Here is a 22,102-nt window from a genome sequence, read left to right on the forward strand (position 1 = left end):
AGTTCAGGAAGTGACCTAGCCTTTATTAACTATAGTTGACAAATTTAGATAAATCAGAATTTGGCAAGTTCAAAGGTGTTACCAAAATACCTCAGGCAATCACTCGTTCAACCAGATATTTAGAGAGGTTAGTCTTACTGTGACCGCTTTAAAGACCTGCGGATACCCGACATGGGTAATAAACAAAGGAAAACAGCAAACAACAACAGAAAGAAAAAAACAACCAAAGCAAAGAACCAGCAACCCAATAAGACAAGAACAAAAACCAGTGATAACCTTACCATATATCAAAGGCATAACAGAAAAAATAAGAGCAACAATGAAAAAACACAACATAAACACTCCAACAAAACCATATACAACAGTTAGGATCAGACTAGTACACACAAAAGACACAATACCAGCTGTATGGAGCTAGGATTGGGACAATATTCAGCGTAACTTGTACCAGGTTTTGTAACTTCGAACATGTTTCATCACATGTAACTTTGGATTCGTAACTTGTAACTTTGGATTTGTAACTTGAAACTTTAGTTTTCTAACTTGTAATTCTCAATTCGTACTTGTATTTCTTGTTTTGTAACAGGAACATTGTATTTTGTATATGTATTTTTTATTTTGTAAAATCTAACTTTTATTTTGTACATTTACTACTCATTTTGTAACATCAAACATTCATTCAGAAACATGAAACTTTCGTTTTGTAACTAGCAGACTTCCAAAATAAAAAAAATCAATATACAAGTTTGAAATCAAAACTCTCAAAACACACATTTCATTCTACAGGTACAAACCTCAAATCTACAGTGTTACAAATCTTTTTGTCTCGATTCTAGCGTCAGTGGGAGGAACTTGAGTGGAACCAATGAGAGCACGAGTCTTAGCTACCAATCACGTTTCTCGAATTCCTGTCCATTAGTGGTATGCATCTCTACCTGCCTCACGATTCGATCCGATTCCGATTATCTGCCTAACGATTCGATTTGAGTCTGAAATTCATCACGATTCTTCACACAAGAATTTTCATTACTTAATAAAAGCAGTAGAATAGTTTTCAATTTCTTTTTGATTTCGAAATCCCTGAAAAACAGAACATTCATCTATTCACTATAGTGAGCAATAATGTTTAAAGTGTGCTGCCTATAATTACTTAAATAATATAAGAAAAAATGTTTTCGGTAGAGCAGCTTTAAGATAGAATATTACTGAACTTAAAAATAGTAAACAAATACTGTGTTAAGTGATTCTTTCACATCCAGGATCCCAAAACCCAAATTAGCCCCGACATCCGATTTAAATGTAACGGGTTCATCTTTGATTACTGGTAATGTTGGCCCTGTATCCCTGTCTGCCTTTTCTGTTTTAAATTGGCGCTAGGGCAACGCAGTGCGCATGTCATTGCAACTCTGCCCCCAGAAATAATTGTAAAACCTCATAACTTTATTGTCCTCGCATAGACATAGACCAGGGGTCGGCAATCCATGTCCATATCATAGACTGTACATACTGTGGCCGTGCTCAGGACGCAGATCTACCGACCGCAAAAACAGCGGAGTGCTCGCTGCTTGGCGGCCGCATCAGTGATCGGTGCGTCACTGGAGGACAAGGTGATGTGCCCCGCTCCACAGCAACGAAACACATCCGGTGCAAATGAAAGACAGAAAACATGAAAGGAAATGAGCTGACATGAACGATCGCGTGTCAGTACCGATGCTCTGGCACAGCGCGTTGCCCCCCCGAGCGCAGGAGCTTGTCACCTGCTGACAGCAGGCTGCTGTCTTTTCCGAGGGCTGCATCTTGCCGGTCATTATCACGTGACAACGACTAGTCGATGACAGGCATAAAAAGTCACTATAGTGAAGTCAACTAGTTCATACAACCCCTATTGCTCCCCAGTGTTCTGCAGCATAATCAGCACGTTCTCTTTGAATTTGATATCAAATTTTCGCCTCCTAGTCGTCACCACACGGTTAAAGTTACCCTCGCGGTCTGTCACTGGCAAATCAGAAGTGAGACGGATGGTAAATGGCCTGTATTTGATGGATGACACAACCCCCCCAAACCCCCCACCCCCCACCCCCCCACCCCCACCCCAGTACTTGCATGTTACCACATTCCACCCGGCCACAATAAAATACCGGCCATTATTCACCTCCGCCGACTCCGACACCGGCCAACATATGATACCCGGCCGTTAATTGAATACAGGCCAATATTAGAGGATTTACGGTATTCCATGTAAGTATGAAATATCAATCTGATTGATCTTTGAATGTTTAATCAGAAGAGTCTAGGGTTCCTTGCTTGTTAAGGGACCATAAACACACTTCGTATTAATTCAGACAGAGTCAAGTATATAGTTAAAAAGGAATTTTATTCTTTTCTAAACTAATGATTATACATGACAAAATATGAATTGTGAGATGTGATGGAGTGGATATGCAGTGATGGAATGTGATGTGTAGGTGGTGTGATGTAAGTTAGATGTTTATCAGAATCTTTGTATCTGAAAGAAATTGTGAAATCTGGGTGTAAAAGAATTTGTTGTCTGCTATAAACTAGAGAGTTTATTAATAAAACAGCATCAGACACAACCTGTTTTGTCTACAAACCCTGGTGGAGACCCCCAGCAGATCCGGACTGTCAGAAGTCGGGTGGACTACGCAGCACCTGAAGCCAGTAGATTAACTTCGATACGACCCGTCCAGTCTTGAGATGTCTCCAGGTCACAACAGTAGCTGGAATGCTTGTCTGCGTCCAAAGTGGATGTGGCTCTTAAGGAGCCATCTATCTGGCTGTGTCCGCTTGCAGCGTGCAAACAGGTTTTGACTGAATGTCAAAAGAGATGTCTCAAGGATGCTTGTTCCAAATTTGCCGATTCAGAACTCTACTCGAAACTGAATCACTCGGGAAGTAATTCTAGTTTTAATTATCACAATGTAATGATTTCTGGCGTATTCTGGCAAATCAGAATGTGCCACGTCTGGAAGGTTTTACCAAAACATTCCTCAGAAAGCTACTCCTTCCTTCAGATACAAGATTCATAATTCTGTGAATAAAGAATCTTTAAACTTTATGTGAGGTGAACCTTAACCTTAATTTGTATCTTATGAAGATGTGTATGAGTGTAGATAATGATTAACTTGTTAAGTCAAACACATAGTGATTTGCGATAAGAATGGATCATTGTAAAAACAATATTCATTTCAAATTCATTGATTTGAACACAGGTTATTCAAACACTTGATTTAGACATCTTGTTCATTCATTAAATATGATTATTTATCTTATGAGTTGTAAAAGTTCATTTTTTATTCAGAGTGAGGTATCCAGCAGTCTGAAATAAGAGAGGAAATGACTTCTGAGGGAGACCTTGGCAGTTTTTTTTATGTCTGCGTTGAAGACATCGACATTAGTATATGGACAATGGGTTTCCATAAACTCCAATAATAAGTTTTTGTACTAAAATGGGAGGTGGCCACCACCGCCATTTTGACCGTGTCACAGGTTCCGTCAAGCCCAGACAATTCCATAAAAGGGAAGAGAGGTGGAGCTGAGGGTGGGGCTGTAAGGCTGGGATCAACTGACGACACCCAGTCGAACTAGCTACAAGCTAACCTGAAGCTAACCCAAAGCTAATGCGGAGGCAGGAGCTAAGCTAACGGAGGTAGCAACCTAACTATAACCGGAGTTAACTGTGCACAACACCAGAGCTTCTGAGTCAGAGATACTCCGGGCTGACCGCTGGGTAAAACCGGGTGGAACACAGAGGTCTCAGAGACCTCCACAAGCCGGCAGCCGCACAGCAGACAAGCGCCGCTGCGATCTGAGATGCGCAGAGCTGCCGCTGGGGAGAACCGGGTGGAGAGGTTTCCATCCCAGAGCTCCACAAGCCGTCAGCCTGTGCAGCACACAGAAGCCGCGATCAGACTCGCCTAGCTGCCGGGAGACCCAGCCATCAGCCCGCGCACAGAACCCGCGATCAGACAGAGATGCGCTGAGCTGCGGGGAGGGGAGAAACGGTGGAAAACATCGGTCTCCCGAGAGCTCCACAAGCCGATAGTCGGAACCCAGCTCCACCAACATGTTATATTTCAACCCATTTTCTAAAGTGCAGCATTATGTTAAATGCACTGGGTTTTACCCTATTACATTTAAATGTCATGGTTAAACAGTACATGTTAAAATCTAAGCTCAGCTCGGCAGTGACCTAAAATACATAAATATAATTTTACTTACCGAAAAACATGAAGTGGAGACTCCTTGGACGCTCTATTAGTGCAATTGATACCACAGCAAGTCATTTTGTCCAACAATTGCACAAATAATATCCAAAAAAGAATTACACACACAGAGACTCAAAATCCTGGAACAGTTTCCAAGCCAGGCCGAGGCTCTACTGAGGCCTTTCCACGGAGCTAGCTCTGTGGTCACGTGGGTCTGATGCTAATTAATTATTCAGAATTTTAGGCTTTTAATACACTTAAACAGAAGAGTGAGAAAAAAATTCACCCCCCTCAGAGTTGTCATGAGTGTAAACTAGATAATTTAAACCAAAAACATGTTTTGGTACCAGGCTGTAAACATGTTTATTTCTGCTGTGAAATTGGCATTTTCAACAAGGGAGTCAATGAGGATTTGCTCGCTTCTGACACCAGCCCCCAGCGGATGAGGGTGGAACTGCAATTTTTGGTACTTCCGGGTTGAGACCACTTTCTGAGCCGCATTGTGGGGGCTTGGTTGAAGAGCAAAAGGTTGATTTGTGCATCTGGATCCTCCAGCTGGCGCAACCTTGACTGAGCAGTTCTGGCGTGCATAAAAGGTTATGCTGTGCCAATTCGATTGTGAAAATGGACCCTTTTATTCATTACAGTTTCTTAACTAGTAAAATAAAATCTTATGTCATTTCCTGTGAAAACTCTGAAGCAAACAGAACAGAAAGTAAACTGCAGAGCATTTTCAATGCTGCCCTTTTTCTCTTTGCGTGAACTGCTGAAATCACGTGTGGTGTTGTGATTCACCTGTGATTTTGTGTCCTCGATGGACTAACTGTGCGGAATGCTTTTTTTGCCATTTCATGTCCGAAACACTCCCGGTGGGCAGGAAGCTCGAGGGTAAAATGCGTTTACATTCTGCTTATGCATGCAGTGGAAAGACTGGATTAAAAAGTATGAATACCCCAAATTAAAAATCTCAGACAAGTAGAATTTTGTGAAAAGGTTCAATACTGTCATACTTTAATCCGCTGGTTAATTCAAAACACTTGCAAAGGGTTACTGAGCCTTTCGACGGTCTCTCAATCTAAACTGAATTATTTAAATAAATGATATTTTGCACCATATTCTAATTTTTCCAGTTTCTCTTGTACACACACTTCAAGGGTGTGTGTGTGTGTGTGTGTGTGTGTGTGTGTGTGTGTGTGTGTGTGTGTGTTGATTGAGTCCATGATCAGAAATTAATAATCATAGATTTTTCCATAACAGTGCTGTATCAAGGCACCTCAGTGGAAAGTCTGTGGGAAGGAAAAAGTGTGGCAGAAAACGCTGCACAACGAGAAGAGGTGCCCGGACCCTAAGGAAAATTGTGAAGAAGGACCGATTCCAGAGCTTGGGGGACCTGCGGAAGCAGTGGACTGTCTGGAGTTGAAACATCCGGAGCCACCGTGTACAGGCGTGTGCAGGAAATGGGCTACAGGTGCCGCATTCCCCAGGTCAAGCCACTTTTGAACCAGAAACAGGGGCAGAAGCGCCTGACCTGAGCTACGGAGAAGCAGCACTGGACTGTTGCTCAGTGGTCAAACGTACTTTGTTTCGGATGAAAGCAAATTTTGCATGTCATTCGGAAATCAATGTGCCAGAGTCTGGAGGAAGACTGGGCAGAGGGAAATGCCAAAATGCCTGAAGTCCAGTGTCAAGTACCCACAGTCAGTGATGGTCTGGGGTGCCATGTCAGCTGCTGGTGTTGGTCCACTGTGTTTTATCAAGGGCAGGGTCAATGCAGCTAGCTATCAGGAGATTTAGGAGCACTTCATGCTTCCATCTGCTGAAAAGCTTTATGGAGATGAAGATTTCATTTTTCAGCACGACCTGGCACCTGCTCACAGTGCCAAAACCACTGGTAAATGGTTTACTGACCATGGTATTCCTGTGCTCAGCTGGCTGCTGTAGGGAAATCTACATACTAGAATCAACACTGTTGCTATTCAGTTGTTAGATTCTGAGAGAAGACCCAAACAAGTTAACAGTGAAGCTTCTATTATATATAAATATCTAGGATATTATACATAGAGAGATATAAGCTCATACTGTATGTGGGATATTGTGATGAGAAAGTTGGAAGGTGCAAGACCCAACACTGGATGAGCTTAAGGCCGCTATCGAAGCATCCTGGGCCTCCATAACACCTCGGCAGTGCCACTGCTGACTGCCTCTATGCCACAGCGCATTGAAGCCGTCATTTCTGCAAAAGTTTTCCTGACCAAGTATTGAGTGCATAACTGAGTATAATTATTTGAAGGTTGACTTTTTTGTATTAAAAACACTTTTCTTTTATTGGTCGGATGAAATACGCTAATTTTTTGAGATATGAATTTTGGGTATTCATGAGCTGTATGCCAAAATCATCAATAATAGAAACAATGAAAGGCTTGAACTACTTCAGTTGTGTGTAATGAATCTAATATGTATGAAAGTCTAATGTTTATCAATACATTACAGACAATAATGAACTTTATCACAACATGCTAATTTTTTTAGAAGGACCTGTACAAGTTTCACGTTTTGAATGGAATTCCTAAAATAAATCAGCGTTGTCATGATACTTTGATCAGCACCTGTAAATGCAACTTTTCAAAAGTTTTGTATAATTTTCTGAAGCTTACTCACCATTAACAGTGACATAAGCAGAGGTCTCTACAGCTCCAGTCTGACACGTGTAGCTGCCGCTGTCCTCAGGTGTGAGATCTCTGATGAGGAGCTGGAGGACGCAGCCGTCCTGCTTCATCTCATACTTCCTGTTTGACCTGAGCGGGAGTCTGTTCTTCTTCCACTGCACCGGTACACCTGGTTTAGACACCTCACAGCTCAGAGAGGCCGAACCTCCCTCCTCAACAGCCACGTCTTTCAAACTCTCCTTGAAGAATGGTGGGATCTCTGAGGAAGAGGAGTAGGGTGGAAAAGAAAAAAAGCAGCTTTAGTAAAACAAAATCTAATACTTTTCATTTACCTACAATTTATGTTTGTTTTCAGCTACTATGTATATCAAACTGATTAATGTTAATGATTTATTTATGAATCATTAAAAAGAAAATGCTTGTAATTTCTTATAAAAATTAGCAATTTTTGTTTGAAAACATTAGTCTGTTTTTCTCCTAAACACGACTATCTTAAAAACCTTTAACATAGTAAAAATCTCAGCCCACACCAACAATTTATATCCACTTTTCCAAAATCACAAACCTTTAACAGTCACAGCTGCAGAGGTCTCTGCAGCTCCAGCCTGACACGTGTAGCTGCCGCTGTCCTCAGGACTCACATCGTTGATGTTGAGCTGTAAGATGCAGCCATCTTGTTTCATCTCATACTTCCTGTTGCTTCTCAGCATCAGGCGGTTTTTCTTCCACAGCACAGACACTCCAGGCTTAGACACTTGACAGACCAGAGATGCTGTCCCTCCCTCCTCAGCTTCCACCTTTTGTAACTCTTTCTTGAAGAAGACTGGAAGTTCTGAAGAACAACATAAAAAAAGATAAAATACTTATTTTTGCATTTCTGTTCCAACAAAATATCCTCACAGCCAGAGTCAGCAGCTTAAGAGCTTGTCCATGTGGTACTGCAGAGCCGCGCAACCCAACACAGCCCCACAATACCCAGAGCCTTAGCGAACTCTGGGCGGATCTCATCCACCCCTGGGGCCCTGCCACCTCAGTGACCTCTGCACCAGAGATTGGAAAGCCCAACCAAAGTTCCTAGACTCCACCTCCTCACTAAAAGATGTGCCGGTGGAACTGAGGAGGTCCTCCATGGGACGAGTTTGGCGAGGTCAAGACAAAATACTACATGATGGTATAATTCCATACATACATTGTGTCATTCACAAACCTTTAACTGATAAAGTTGCCGTTGTTTCTGCACTTCCTGTCTGACATGTGTAGCTGCCGCTGTCCTCAGGTGTGAGATCTTGGATTTCCAGCTCGATGGAGCAGCCATCCTGCTTCATCTGGAACTTCCTGTTGGTTCTGAGAGGCATCGTGTTTTTCTGCCAAATTACTGACTGCCCAGGTTTAGACAATTCACAGAGCAGAGAAGCTGTTCCTCCCTCCTTGGCTTCCACATTTACTAGGTTCTTCTTAAAGAGTGGAGGAAGCTCTGAGGAAGTGGAAAAGTGATAATAATTTTCCATGCTTCAGGGTTGAGAATGTGGGCTTGGTCATACTGTTTTCTAATTTAATGATGGAGCTAAGTAGTCAAGAAAATGTCTAGATTGTATAATGTAAACACAATTCCTCTGACCCTTCCTCATCTTCTGAAATGTACTCACCTTTAACAGTCACAGCTGCAGAGGTCTCTGCAGCTCCAGCCTGACACGTGTAGCTGCCGCTGTCCTCAGGACTCACATCCTTGATGTTGAGCTGTAAGATGCAGCCATCTTGTTTCATCTCATACTTCCTGTTGCTTCTCAGCATCAGGCGGTTTTTCTTCCACAGCACAGACACTCCAGGCTTGGACACTTCACAGACCAGAGATGCTGTCCCTCCCTCCTCAGCTTCCACCTTTTGTAACTCTTTCACGAAGAAGACTGGAAGTTCTGAAGAACAACATAATAATGATACGACATTTTTGCCCATCTGTTATGACAAAATACTAAATAATACTGAATGTTGATCACATAATATCATAAATTCATAGTTATTGGGCTTTTCTGAGTCACAAACCTTGAACTGATAACATTGAAGTTGTTTCTGCAGCTCCAGTCTGACACGTGTAGCTGCCGCTGTCCTCAGGTGTGAGATCTCTGATGAGGAGCTGGAGGAAGCAGCCGTCCTGCTTCATCTCATACTTCCTGTTTGACCTGAGCGGGAGTCTGTTCTTCTTCCACTGCACCGGTACACCTGGTTTAGACACCTCACAGCTCAGAGAGGCCGAACCTCCCTCCTCAACAGCCACGTCTTTCAAATTCTGCTTGAAGAATGGTGGGACCTCTGAGGAAAAGGAGTAGGGTGGAAAATGAAAATATCCAGCAGTTGTAGCACACGGGCAAATATATACCGTAACGCGCTGTGCCAGAGCGTCGGTACTGAGACGCGATCGTTCATGTCGGCTCATTCCCTTTAATGTTTTCTGTCTTTTATTTGCACCTGATGCGTTTCGCTGCTGTGGGGTGGGGCGCATCACCTTGTCCTCCGACGCACAGATCACTGATGCGGCCTCCAAGCAGGGAGCACTCCGCTGTTTTTGCGGTCGGTAGATCTGCGTCCTGAGCACGGCCACAGTAACATTATCAAATTAGGTGTCGCCACCTCAAAAACTAATTTAACACGCGATCGTTCATGTCGGCTCATATCCTTTAGTGTTTTCTGTCTTTTATTTGCGCCTGATGCTTTTTTCTGTGGAGCGGGGCGCATCACCTTGTCATCAGGTGACGCACCGATCACTGATGTGACCGGCGAGCACTCTGCTGTTTTTGCGGTCGGCAGATCTTTTAGAACTGCAGTTCAAAGGTAACTCATAAGGTAAATATATATGAACCCAGGTAGCAGTTTCTCTTTAGGATTAAGAGGAGATGCAGGAAGATAATAAACAGGCAGGACAGAAAAATATTCAAATAAAAACAAGTTAGTTTTTGTACCTGGTGGTTGCAACAAACAGACACCATTGAAGGTAATCAGAAGTGAGGAACAGAAAATGAAATAATTATTTTAATGTTTAGAGCCGCAGGAACTCTGAGAGGCTGCAGGTGCATCAGTGAGTTTGCGGCCGCTGCGCAGGGGGAGAGGGAAGATGGCTGAAGCAGAAACTACTGTTGTTAAAAGAAATGTGTTTAACTTTGATAATGTGGGCGCAATTTTAATTGTCAAAAACTCCAGCGAACCATTAGTTCATTTTGCTCAAATAGAAATAGAGGCCTGCCTCTAATTCTGGTCCTCCTTCCAATAAAGGCCTGGAGCTTGATGAGCTTGAGTCAAATACAGGCCCGGGCCTGTATTAGAGGATTTATGGTATTTAACCTTTATTTAACCAGGTGAGTCCATTACTCATTCTCATTTACAACGACAATCTGGGCCACAAGGCAGCAGCAACAGACACAATTAGCTTTAAACCAAACAACAACAGATAGATAAGATAAAAAAAACAAGATAAAACAGTTAGACATAAAGACATAAAAAGACTGTTCTCACATATAATGTGTACAAGCGGTCCAAACAGACAAACCAAACTTCAGGCACTCAGAAGATGGCACATTGATCAGAAGCTATTGATTGTAAGGAATAGTTGAAGGTAGATAATGGAATGTAGGTAATGAGCTTTAATGACTTTGCAGCTCATTCCAGTTGTTGGGAGCAGCAAACTGGAATGAGGAGTGGCCAAAGGAGGTGCGGGCTTTGGGAATAACCATAGAGAGGAAGTTACTGGAACGCAAATTGCGCTGGTTGTTGGAAATGATGAGTAACGAGTGAATATATGACGGTGCTCTACCGATGGTTGTTTTGTGTATGAACTGATACCAACGTAACAACCTGCAGGAATGGAGCGAAGGCCAGTTAACGAGTGAGAACAGATCACAATGATGAGTAGTGAAAGGGGCACCAGTGATGAAACAGATTGCTGAGTGATAAATGACATAGAGTTTATGAAGAAGTTATTTAGAAGCAGTCCTATAAAAGATAAATGATGTAAATACTTTTTTCAATGATAAGCATTTCCTTTTTGAACTGAACTAACCTCTAACAGATACAGCAGCGGACGTCTCTGCACTTCCTGTTTGACACGTGTAGCTGCCGCTGTCCTCGGCACTCAGATCCTTGATGTTGAGCTGTAAGATGCAGCCGTCCTGCTTCATTTCATACTTCCTGTTGGCTCTCAGAAGAAGTTTGTCCTTTTTCCACTGAATATTCACATTTGGTTTGGAAACCTCACAGAAAAGCGAAGCTGTGCCCCTTTCTTCAGCCTTTATGTTCTCCAGGTTCTTTGTGAAAACAGGCGGGAGCTCTGGGAAAGCAGAGTTAGAATTTAATGAGGGGAAAAAAACGTAAAACTTTAGTTATATCTTTCATTTAAAGTTTATATTGTGTTAATAAAATGTATAAGAAGTAATAGAGGAACAGAAAAATGTATTTTTTGTGACTTTAGTTTTATAAAACTTATAAAATCATTCAAATGAGCACACCTCTCACTGACACCTGTGCAGTGGTTGCTGTCCCTCCTGCCTGACACGTGTAGCTGCCGCTGTCTTCAGGTTTGAGCTCATTGATGAGAAGCTGGATGAAGCATCCATCTTGTTTCATTTCGTACTTCCTGCTTGCTCTCAGAGGCACTCTGCTCTTCTCCCACCGCACCGACAGCACAGGTTTAGACAGCTCACACTGCAGCATAGCCGCTCCTCCTTCCTCAGCCTCCACACCTCTCAGTTCTTTCTTGAAGAACGGGGGGATCTCTAGGGGAGAGGTCAAGGCGGCGAAGTAACTTGCTTAATTCTTAACACAGAAATAGTTCTCATGTTTAACCTCACACACCTTTCACAGACACGGTTGCGGAGGTCTCTGCGCTTCCTGCTTGGCACGAGTAGCTTCCACTATCCTCTAGTTTCAGCTCTTTGACGTAAAGCTGGAGGAAGCAGCCATCTTCTCGCATCTCGTACTTCCTGCTGGCTCTTATCGGCAGCCTGTCCTTCTTCCACTGAATGGGCACTCCAAGTTTAGAGAGCTCGCAGTAGAGCGAGGCTGAGCCTCCTTCCTCAGCTTCCACACTCTGCAGCTCCTCTTGGAAGAACGGAGGAAGCTCTGGAGAGAAGACAAGCCGAAGAACAGAATTATAAGAAGCCAATAACTCTTGTTTAGATTTATTCTTGATAACTGAAGCATGAATAACCTTTTACAGTGAGCTTGGCACTGCTGTGCACATCCCCTGTGTCACAAGAGTATATGCCAGCATCCTGGGGCTCCACATCCTGGATAAGCAGTAGGTTGACTTTACCCTCCTTACACATCTGGTATTTGTCACCACTCAGCAGAGGAGCATGGTTTCGTCTCCAGGTAACCAACGTAGTTGAGTCAGACGTGGTGCAGGACAAAGTAGCCGTCTGTCCTTCTATGACAACAGAGTCTTTTGGCTTTTCCTCAAATAAAACTGGAATATAAATCAAAGTCCATTTTAGATCCCCATGCCTCTAAAAAATAACCCCTAATCTTATTTTTCTGCTCACCTTTAGGTTTAGGAACAACTATCAGCTGTGCAGACGTCCTTTCTTCCCCAACCATAAATAGTACAGTCCCCATTTCTTCAAGTGTTGTCATTTTCAGCACCAGGCGCTGCTGACGCCCGGAACAAGTCATCTGGTTCATTTCATTCTTCTGCAGAGGACTTGAGCCAAGCCACCACACGCCCTCGCTCACATCAGCATGGCTCAGCTCGCACACAAACACAGCATCCTCTCCTGCTGTCACTGTGACGTCCTGCAGCTCTTTAACGATCCGAAAACGTTCTGAGAAAAACGAAGAAGCCGCATTCAGCAGGCGTCGATGTACAATAAGAACCAACATTCATGTTCTTCTGCAGCTCTCACGTACCTCTCACTGTTAGTCTGGCAGTGGTCTTCTTGCCTCTGGTGATACAACAGTACTCTCCAGAGTCCTCCAGTTGCAACTTTGTGATCTCCAGAGAGTGTGTGGGACCATTCTTCTTTAGAACATAATGCCCTCCTTCTTCCACCATCTTGTTGTCTTTCTTCCAGGTGACAGGAACGTTGGCACTGGACACTTCACAGGACATCAGCACACTTTTCCCCTCCATCACCGCTTGGTTCTGTAGTTCCTTCTCAAAATATACAGAAGCTGCAGCTGAGGCAGAAAAATCAGAAATTACATCATTAAAGGTGAAAATCTTGAATACAAATTATATAAATAATCTAATATTAAAATATGCACAAAACTGAGAAGAAATCTTTTCAGTACCTCTCACATTAACTTCCGCCGTTGTCTTCAGCCCTCCGAAGACGCAGCTGTACTCTCCAACGTCCTCTGGCTGTATGTTCCTGATGGTCATCTCAGCTATCTTTCCTTTCAGCTTCATCTGGAACCTTCCTCCAGGACTGAGCTGGTCCTCCCCCTTCCACCACTGCACGGGCACCCCGGTCCTGGACAGCTCACAGAACAGACACACACTCCCTCCTTCAGGAGCCTCCTGGTTCTTCAGGCCCGATTTAAATGTGAGGGGAATGGCTGTAGATGTGGAGTCATAATACAAATAAAAACTAAAGGTTAACATTAATTTAGTCATGATTCACATGTTTTTTTTATTTGTTATTTTTGCAGCTTCTGTGATCGGGTTTAGCTCGAAAAAGGGAAAATAAGGAAGAGGGTTAGGATTAATATTCTACACAGTGATGTCATAAAGTACAGAAAAAACTTTTAACAATTTACATTATAAAACGTTTTTAGTGTGATCATTCAGCTATTTAATCATGAAGAGCTTTAAAAAGCACCCTTAACGTCCATAAAAGTCAGGTTTCATGTCCGTCTCCGTGTGTGACCTTACGTGTAACTGTGACACTAGCTGTGGTTTTAGCATCTCCATAGGTGCAACTGTAGAGTCCACTGTCCTCCAGCTGAGCATTTTTGATGGTCAGCTCCATGATGCTGTTTCGGTTTCGGATCTGATACTTGAAATCGTTCTTCAGCAGCTCTTTTCCTTTCCTCCACTCAGCAGCGAGGCCAGGCTTTGACAGCTCGCAGCTCAGCTGCAGGCTGTTCTCCTCCTCCACCTGCTGGTTCCTAAGTTTGGTCCTGAATGTGACAGGTGGAGCTGCAAAGCAAAAAAAAAAAAAAAAACAAGAAATTCTTATTAAGGCAAGTGACATCTTTGGCTATAAAGCTGTTCCAGAAGTACTTGTTTCCTAAAAGTAGAAACTTTAAATATTTTTTGATGTTTTGACCTTTGACCGTGAGCTCAGCTGTTGATTGGCTGTCTTCGGTTTTGCAGGTATATTTGCCAGCATCGCTCTCCTCCAGGTTGTTGATAATCAGCTTGGTGAGGCGTCCCTCTTGTTTCATCTCATACTTGTAGCCAGGCTTCAGGATGACTCGGCCTTTTCTCCAGTCCACAGGAGCTCCAAGTTTGGAGAGCTCACAGCAGAATTCTGCACTGTCTCCTTCCTTCTCCTCCAAATTTTCAACATTTTTCCTAAATGTGACAGGAAGAGCTAGAAAAATATGCATGAATTATTAAATTTGGTCTTTTTATTAGATTTTAATTAGTTTTCAGGGCTGGTGGTAGCTGTGAACACACCTCTGACTTTGATGTCAGCTGAAGTCACAGCCGTCCCAGCAGAGCAGCTGTATTCTCCAGCATCAGCCAGAGTTAAATCTCTAATCAGCATCTCGGCCACTCTGCCCTCTTGCTTCATCTGGTATTTTTCTCCATCCTTCAGGAGTTGTGCGTCCCTCCTCCACTCCACCAGCACTGCTGGTTTAGAAAGCTCACAGTGTAGAGTCAAGTTGTCCTCCTCCAGAGCTTCCTGGCTCTTCAGCCTCTGTTTGAACTTCACCGGGACTCCTGAGGAACAACAAGCAGCAGCTTCACAAAACACTCAAGTGGCATCTTGAATGTTTCATTACAATGCTGTGCATCTCACCAGTGATGGTGACAACTGCTGTAGTTTTGATGTCATCACAGACACAACTGTAAGTGCCACTGTCCTCAGGAGAGCTTTTCCTGATGAGAAGCTCCAGTTTGGAGCCGCATTGTCTCATCTGGTATTTTTCACCACTGCTTAGCAGAACATCACTCTTCTTCCACTCCACAGGGACTCCGGGTTTATTCAGCTCACAGCTCAGTGTCACTCCATTTCCTTCCTGCACTTGAATGTTCTTTAGTTTTTGAAGGAATTTAATAGGCCTCTCTAGAGAAAATAAAAGACCAATGATCAGGTTATTACTGGGGATGCGATGCACAGTATTGGCTTTTTTTTTACCAATATCCAATAGATTGTCTAACTCCGATACTGATATTAACAGTATCTTGTCTCATAAAAAAAGTAAAAATACAACATTTTAAATCACTAACATCCAGGCGCACAAATAGGGTGGGGTACGGGGGCAGCGCCAAACGTTGGGTTTGATGTTGGTTTAACCTTCTCTGGGACGTGATGGATGTAGAAATGATGGTAAAACACCGCAAACATGACAGACATAGCGACAATGTAAAAAAAAAAAAGCCGTAAAAAAGAGGCAGATGCCCATGCATTATATGTGGAAGTCAAGTGTGCCACATAATCATAAAAAAGGTCAAATATAAAATTTTACAAGAGATTTATATATTTATATATAAATTAAAACTTAAATTAAAACTTTCCAAATATAATAAAAATTTATAAATAACGTAAAAATACGAAGGAACATCTTTTGGTCAGGCTGAAAAGTTTGGGAACTACTGCTCTAAGTGATAAGTGAATATTGTTTCTTATTATGTTTTATGAGCAGTTTTTTAGGGCTTTTATGTTTTCTGTAAAGATTGGTGTGCTGAAAATCATTTAATGTTTTGCATGAAGCATGAGGTTTTGGTTAGTAATTGATTGGAAGAATAACAAATGACTGAATTAAATAGTGGGGCACCTCTGTCAGTGCGCCCCAGGGCAGCTGTGACTACATCGTAGCTTATCACCATCAGTGTGTGATTGTGTGTGAATGGATGAATGATACACTGTAGTGTAAAGCACTTTGGAGTCCTTACTCTGAGAGGCGCTATACAAGTGCGGATCATTTATCATTTATAGTGTTGATCAGGCAGAGCTTTGTTGCCAGCGTTCCACTGCATAGTGGCTTCAAGCACGTATATAAAAGTGTTAGTTTTTACGTAAACCGTTGGAGGAAATTACACAAACTGACTGAGCTCTAGTTAAGGCGCTTGCAATAGTGTGTGTGTGTGTGTGTGTGTGTGTGTGTGTGTGTGTGTGTGTGTGTGTGTGTGTGTGTGTGTGTGTGTGTGTGTGTGTGTGTGTGTGTGTGTGTGTGTGTGTGTGTGTGTGTTTGGGGGAGGGTACGTTGGAACTTTGTCCCCCCCAGTTTGAAAATCCTATCTGCGCCCCTGCTAACATCAGATTTCTTCTATCATTAAACATGTTTTGTGCGAATTGACAGATACTTTATTTTAAAGGCACGCTTGGCAGTTGTGCTTGCTTTTAGCACCCCCTAGTGTCCATTATTAATTTTCTGTGGTCAAAGTAAAAATGAAACCATCTCCTAGCTGTGAGTTTGTCTTTTTAACAGGTTGGGCAAAGATTCTAGTTTTTGTTTTAGTTATTTGTTAGTCTAGCCACACATAGCTACCTGCTGTGAGGACAGTGTTTGTTTACTACACTTTAATTTCTACTTCACAAGTTGTGCCAAATTAACTAAAGTATCTCAAAAACTAAACCTCAGACATGTCATATTTTGATATTTTTGAGAGAGAGGAGAAGTTACTGAAGAGTTTGACGTATTATATGTTTCATGGAATGTAAAAGTTGTGTCATTAAATTACTGAAAACCGATACAATATGTTCTGATATTAAATTTGAATGCTGATTTTGACCAATATAATGTTAGACTGATAATATCAGACATCCCCAGTTATTACACGTACTCTGATACCCTTCTGAAGTGCAGGTGATGCTGTGGGAATGTCTGTTTGAAAGCAGGTTAAGTCTTTCCCAAGTTTTGGGTGATAAATAAAAGAACAACAACTAGAAGTGGGTCTTAAGGTTAGGAACAGTGTTTCAAAAAAGGTGGGATTCTGGCCTGACTCAACACAGTCAAGCACCTTCCTACTTCAACAGATCAAAAGACTACAGTCCGTAGGAGAACAAATAAAAGCATGAACATTCCATTCTTACTCAAGTTTGATACCAGACTTTGGGAATTTGGAGAAATGTTGCTTTAGAAAAAAACGTGTTTTTTTAACGCATTAAATGTACATTTTTGTTTAAAGTAGTTAATAAGTCTAAAAACACTGGAAAAAGAAATGATCAGATAGATGAACTCACCAATCACATCAATCCTAGCTGCTGTCCTCTGTTCTCCACACAAACAAGTATAATCTCCAGAGTCCTCCACTGTGAGGTCTGAGATCTTCATTTCCACCTGCAGGTCTTTTTTCCTCATCTGGTACTTGTCTCCATTCCTGAGTATCTCTCCTCCTTTCCTCCACTCCACCGAGGGAGCAGGCTTGTTGAGCTCACAGTGCAGAACCAAACTGTTGCCCTCTCTGACCTCCTGGTTAGTTAACAAGACCTTAAAACTAGGTGGGAGATCTGTCAACGACCAGAAAATCAACAGTAAGTTCTTATATTATCATATATTTGAGTGAAATTCAAATAAACTTAACAGCAAATGAAGAATGTTTTAGATGAAAAAGTAGGTGTTTGTCAGATTCATTATAAAAGATTATTAAATAATCCATTATAATGGAAATAGTCCATTTCTAACTGAAAACACGAGTACAGGATGGTTCTACTGTGAAATGTAATCTACTAATCTAAGAAATAAATCTACTATCAACAACGATGCTACGGGTCAGTCAATGAAAACCTGGGAGAAATGAACACAAATCACTGAGACAACAGAATAAACAGGTTGATGACAGATATGAAACAGAAGGGTCTCCTTATCATTAAAGGTGCATAAAGTAAGAATGACATATTGTGGTCAAATGTGGGTACTGCAGTCTATGTATCAAAACAAACAAGTCTACTCTGAGTGACTGTTGCCAGTTACGGCTCAGCGCCAGAAGAGATGAGTGATGACAAATCATACAAGATGATAATAAATACATTTCATTTTAATATCGCAATGTTGGTAGGTGAACAAAGTAGTTTCAGATATTTTTAGAGCTGACAGTTTGTTTTTTTTAAATCTAAGTCACCATTAGCATTATTATATGTTAGCCTGTAGCATTCTTTATTCAATATTAGAGTAAATCAAAAGGATGCTGTGGCGTGCTACGGGTGCAAGAAACCCCGTTTCTCGTTCTGTCCACAACGCTGCTGCTGTTTGGTGGGCGATGTTCAAGTTACTAACGCTGGTGCAGCAGTGTTTTCTGGTGCAGCCTTGACAACCCCACTGGCTCAAATATGATTGGCTCTAGAACCTATGTCCCTCTTCAGTCTTAGGCCCAATCCCAATACTCGCACTGCGCCCTGCAGTCTTCAGCAAAGTGCACTTGGAGAAAGTGTGCAGTAAGGCTTCGAGTGCGAAGTACACAAGTGTGCAAATAATTACCAAACTGAGACAGGGAGCATTGGGTCATCGACCACAACACATGCCGGGATGCTGGTCGCTGTGATACTTTTTAAAAAAAAAACTTTATTAACAACTTTCAAACAAACAACCAAACAATCATTTGAAATAAATTTACATTCATTGCTGCCCTGTCTAAAAGCAACTAATCGTCCTAAAATGAACTAATTTCATTAGAAAGTACATATTTTCATAGAGGGCACTTAAGCTGTTCTTCCTGCAGCAATGAATTGTGGGTAATACTCTTCACCTAAGTCCGCGTCGATGCAGACTTGGGTGAAGAGTGGATCAAGGGTGCACAAGGGGTGTGATCAACGTCCGCACTTGAGAATCGGGACACCCTACGCACTCTCACTCCTGGTCGGGTTCGCGAAATTGAAGGGCGCAAGTGTGGAAGTGCGAGTATTTGGATTGGGCCTTATTAACATGAGAAAAATGGGCAAACTCCCAGCTGGCTGAGGAGGAAATCTGTTTCAGTGTAACCTTCCTTCCAACATGATTGAGACATTACATCTGAAACTGGAAAAAAATAGATCATGGTGCAAAAGCTCATTTATTTAGTAATTCAACTTAAAATGTGAAACTAAAACATGAGATAGACTAATTCCATGCTAAGCCAGATATTTCAAGCCTTTAGTTGTTATAAATGTGATGACTGAGGCTTACAGCTGATGAAACCCCCACATTCAAACTCTCAGACAATTAGAATATAAAAGGTTCAATATTCTAGGCTCAAAGTGTCACACTCTAATCAGCTAATCAATTCAAAACACCTGCAAAGGGTTCCTAGATGGTCTCTCAGTCTAAATTATATTACTGAAATAAATGGACTTTTGCACCATATTCTCTTTTTTATGGTCTTAACCGTAGACTGTTTTGTATAATTCTTACTTATTGCACCTTTAAGGTCTGGTGATTACACGTAATGGAGCTCAAGCTGAGAAACTGGATCTGACTTGTTTTTATTTTAAAGCTGACCTCTTAGACGTCTGCGCTCAGGTGATTCTGTTGAATACATGGCATATCATTTTTCACATCAGAAAATAGAAATGTGCTTACAACTGTTGTCAGTTAGATCAAAATGTTTGTGGAAAGTTGCTGACATGTCGGTCTCACCTTTCACAACGAGCTCAGCCGCTGACATGCTGTCTTTAGTCTTACAGGTGTATTTGCCAGCATCACTCTCGTCTACGTGGTTGATGATCAGTTTAGTCACTCGCCCTTCCCGTTTCATCTCATATTTCTCTCCAGACTTCAGGATCATCCGTTCTTTCCTCCACTCCACGGGAGCTTCAGGTTTACTGAGCTGACAGCAGAAAACGCCGCATTCCCCTTCTTTAACCACCAGGCGCTGGAGCTCCCGTGTAAAGGTGACAGGAAGTACTGGCATGGGTTTCACAGAGGATTGCACTTGTTTGAATTTTCTTTGCAAAAATTAAAAAAAACAAGCTGATTTTTTTTGTCCTTCTTTCCTTTCAGTCTACTTACGTTTTACTCTGACTTCCGCTGTGGTTTTCTCATCACACATCACGCAGCTATACCTCCCCGCATCCTCTGGTTGCACGTTGAAAATAGTCATCAGAGCTCTTTTTTCTTCTAACTTCATCTGGTACTTTCCACAGGATCCCTCTTCAGACAGCACCAAGCCCTCTTTCTGCCACTGAACAGGGATGCCTTTCTTTGAAAGCTCACATTTTAACGTCACACTATTTCCCTCTTCAACATCCTGGTTCTTCAGGTTCACTTTAAATGTTGCAGGAACAGCTGTAGAGAACAAAAATCATTCACACAAGAAAAACAACAAATGTAGAAGAAACGTGTCTTTAGGAGATGTCTCATACCGATAACTTTCACCGTGGCTTTTGTTTTCTGCTCTCTGCACACACAGATGTAGACGCCGCTGTCCTCAGGCTCAGCATCTCTGATGATCAGCTCCAGGTTAGACTCTCGCTGTCTGATCTGGTACTTCTCTCCGTTCTCCAGCTGCTCTCCTCCAAGCCTCCACTCCACTGGGACACCAGGCTTAGAAATCTCACAATGCAGCGTGATGTTCTGCCCCTCCTCAACTTGTAGGTTCTTCAGCTTTTGCTTGAATGTGACTGGAAGAACTGGAAATTTCATTTTAAAAATTGCGAGACGATGAATTGAACAATAAAAGTGAAACTTGAAAACAGCAATGTGTGTCTAGATATTTTTGTACACGAGAGGTTTAAAGTAGGGATGAACCGATATAAATATTTTGGGCCGATATCCGATATCACCGTTATGGCCGATAACTGATATTTGCAGATACCGATTTACGCTTCTGAAATCAGCAAATTTTGTGTAGACTGAAATTATGCAAGGCGAATATTTTATGATTTGCTTTATTATTGATGCCGATATACAGTATTGTTCATTTCTAGTTTAAAGAGATGCAGTTAATGTGGAAGGTTTAAAATATTTGTCCCCATCATTTCCTGACAATAATGTTTTTGTTATTTGAGTCTAATTTATCCATATTCTTGCTAGATGAACAGAGAGTGAAATGAAACACTTTTACCGTTGACAGTAAGCGTGGCCGTGGTCTCTATGTTCCCACAGATGCATGTGTAGACGTCGCTGTCCTCTGGAGTCACATCAAGAATCCTGAGTTCAACGAGTCCATCTCTCTGTCTCAGGTGGTACTTCTCTCCATTCCTGATCACCTCATCGCCCCTTCTCCTCCACTCCACAGTGTGACCCGGTTTGGACAGCTCACAGCGTAATGTTGCCGTGTTGCCTTCTTCGATCAACACGTTCCTCAGCTTCTGCTTGAAGGTGACGGGCAGAGCTGAGGAACCACTGGTAGGTTAGAGCTGGTTTACTTATGAATCCATTAAAACAGCAAAATGGTGAGTTAACTCCTACCAGTGATGGTGACTGTGGCGGATGTGATCTGATCGGCACACACGCAGCTGTAAACCCCGCAGTCCTCAGGAACGGGCTTCCATATCAGCAGCTCCAAAGTCGTAAGTCTTTTCCTCATCTGGTACTTGACTCCATTCTTCAGAAGCTCATGATCCTTCCGCCATTCCACCGGTATTCCAGGTTTGGAAATCTCACAGCGCAGGATGACATTGCTGCCCTCCTCAGCCTGCAGATTCTTTAGCTGTAGAACAAATGTGATGGGAATTGCTGTGGAAAAGAAAAACATTGTAAATGAAAAATAAGAGCTTCAACAAAGCTGAAAACACAAGAATTCAGAAATATGAACTTTCAAAAAAGGTTTTAATGAAACGTTCGGTAGTAAATAGCTCACCGTGTACTTTGAGGCTTGCTGTAGTGTGATGTTGTCTACACTGGCATGTATACTCTCCTGAATCCCCAGGTGTGAGGGCTTTGATGGTAAGAGAGATGATTGTTTTTCTCTGTTTCATCACATACTTCTCTGTGGGTCTGATGCTCTCAAGACCTTTCCTCCAGTGGAACTGGACCCCAGGCAGAGAGTATTCACAGGCTAATGTAACAGCCTCTCCTTCTTTGGCCTCCGTAGGGCTCAGAAACTGCGTGAACTCTGCTGGGATGGCTGAAAAAAGACAAAAAATGTGGACAATGTCTCCACATATCCTGTTTGTCACACAGCTTTAGTCTACG

The 22,102-nt window shown here is 42.3% G+C and overlaps 1 protein-coding gene across 7 annotated transcripts in view; it reads right to left on the bottom strand.

Moving 5' to 3' along the window:
- obscna (obscurin, cytoskeletal calmodulin and titin-interacting RhoGEF a) overlaps positions 1–22,102 on the bottom strand; it is a 64,786-nt gene that overhangs the window by 32,634 nt on the left and 10,050 nt on the right. For all 7 annotated transcript variants that reach the window (XM_054752345.2, XM_054752343.2, XM_070554169.1 and 4 more), the window contains 23 exons: positions 21,768–22,034; positions 21,377–21,643; positions 21,030–21,299; positions 20,329–20,595; positions 19,976–20,251; positions 19,604–19,870; positions 17,236–17,502; positions 14,848–15,114; positions 14,502–14,768; positions 14,149–14,415; positions 13,752–14,018; positions 13,169–13,435; positions 12,785–13,054; positions 12,421–12,699; positions 12,087–12,344; positions 11,732–11,998; positions 11,386–11,652; positions 10,941–11,207; positions 8,933–9,199; positions 8,539–8,805; positions 8,100–8,366; positions 7,458–7,724; positions 6,885–7,151 (listed from right to left, as the gene is read on the bottom strand). In XM_054752345.2, coding sequence (XP_054608320.2) covers positions 6,885–7,151; positions 7,458–7,724; positions 8,100–8,366; positions 8,539–8,805; positions 8,933–9,199; positions 10,941–11,207; positions 11,386–11,652; positions 11,732–11,998; positions 12,087–12,344; positions 12,421–12,699; positions 12,785–13,054; positions 13,169–13,435; positions 13,752–14,018; positions 14,149–14,415; positions 14,502–14,768; positions 14,848–15,114; positions 17,236–17,502; positions 19,604–19,870; positions 19,976–20,251; positions 20,329–20,595; positions 21,030–21,299; positions 21,377–21,643; positions 21,768–22,034 — 6,159 coding nt within the window. The remainder of the gene's footprint in view (positions 1–6,884; positions 7,152–7,457; positions 7,725–8,099; positions 8,367–8,538; positions 8,806–8,932; positions 9,200–10,940; positions 11,208–11,385; positions 11,653–11,731; positions 11,999–12,086; positions 12,345–12,420; positions 12,700–12,784; positions 13,055–13,168; positions 13,436–13,751; positions 14,019–14,148; positions 14,416–14,501; positions 14,769–14,847; positions 15,115–17,235; positions 17,503–19,603; positions 19,871–19,975; positions 20,252–20,328; positions 20,596–21,029; positions 21,300–21,376; positions 21,644–21,767; positions 22,035–22,102) is intronic.

This window comes from Nothobranchius furzeri, chromosome 8 (assembly GCF_043380555.1).
Source record: "Nothobranchius furzeri strain GRZ-AD chromosome 8, NfurGRZ-RIMD1, whole genome shotgun sequence".
NCBI classification, from domain to species: Eukaryota; Metazoa; Chordata; class Actinopteri; order Cyprinodontiformes; family Nothobranchiidae; genus Nothobranchius; species Nothobranchius furzeri.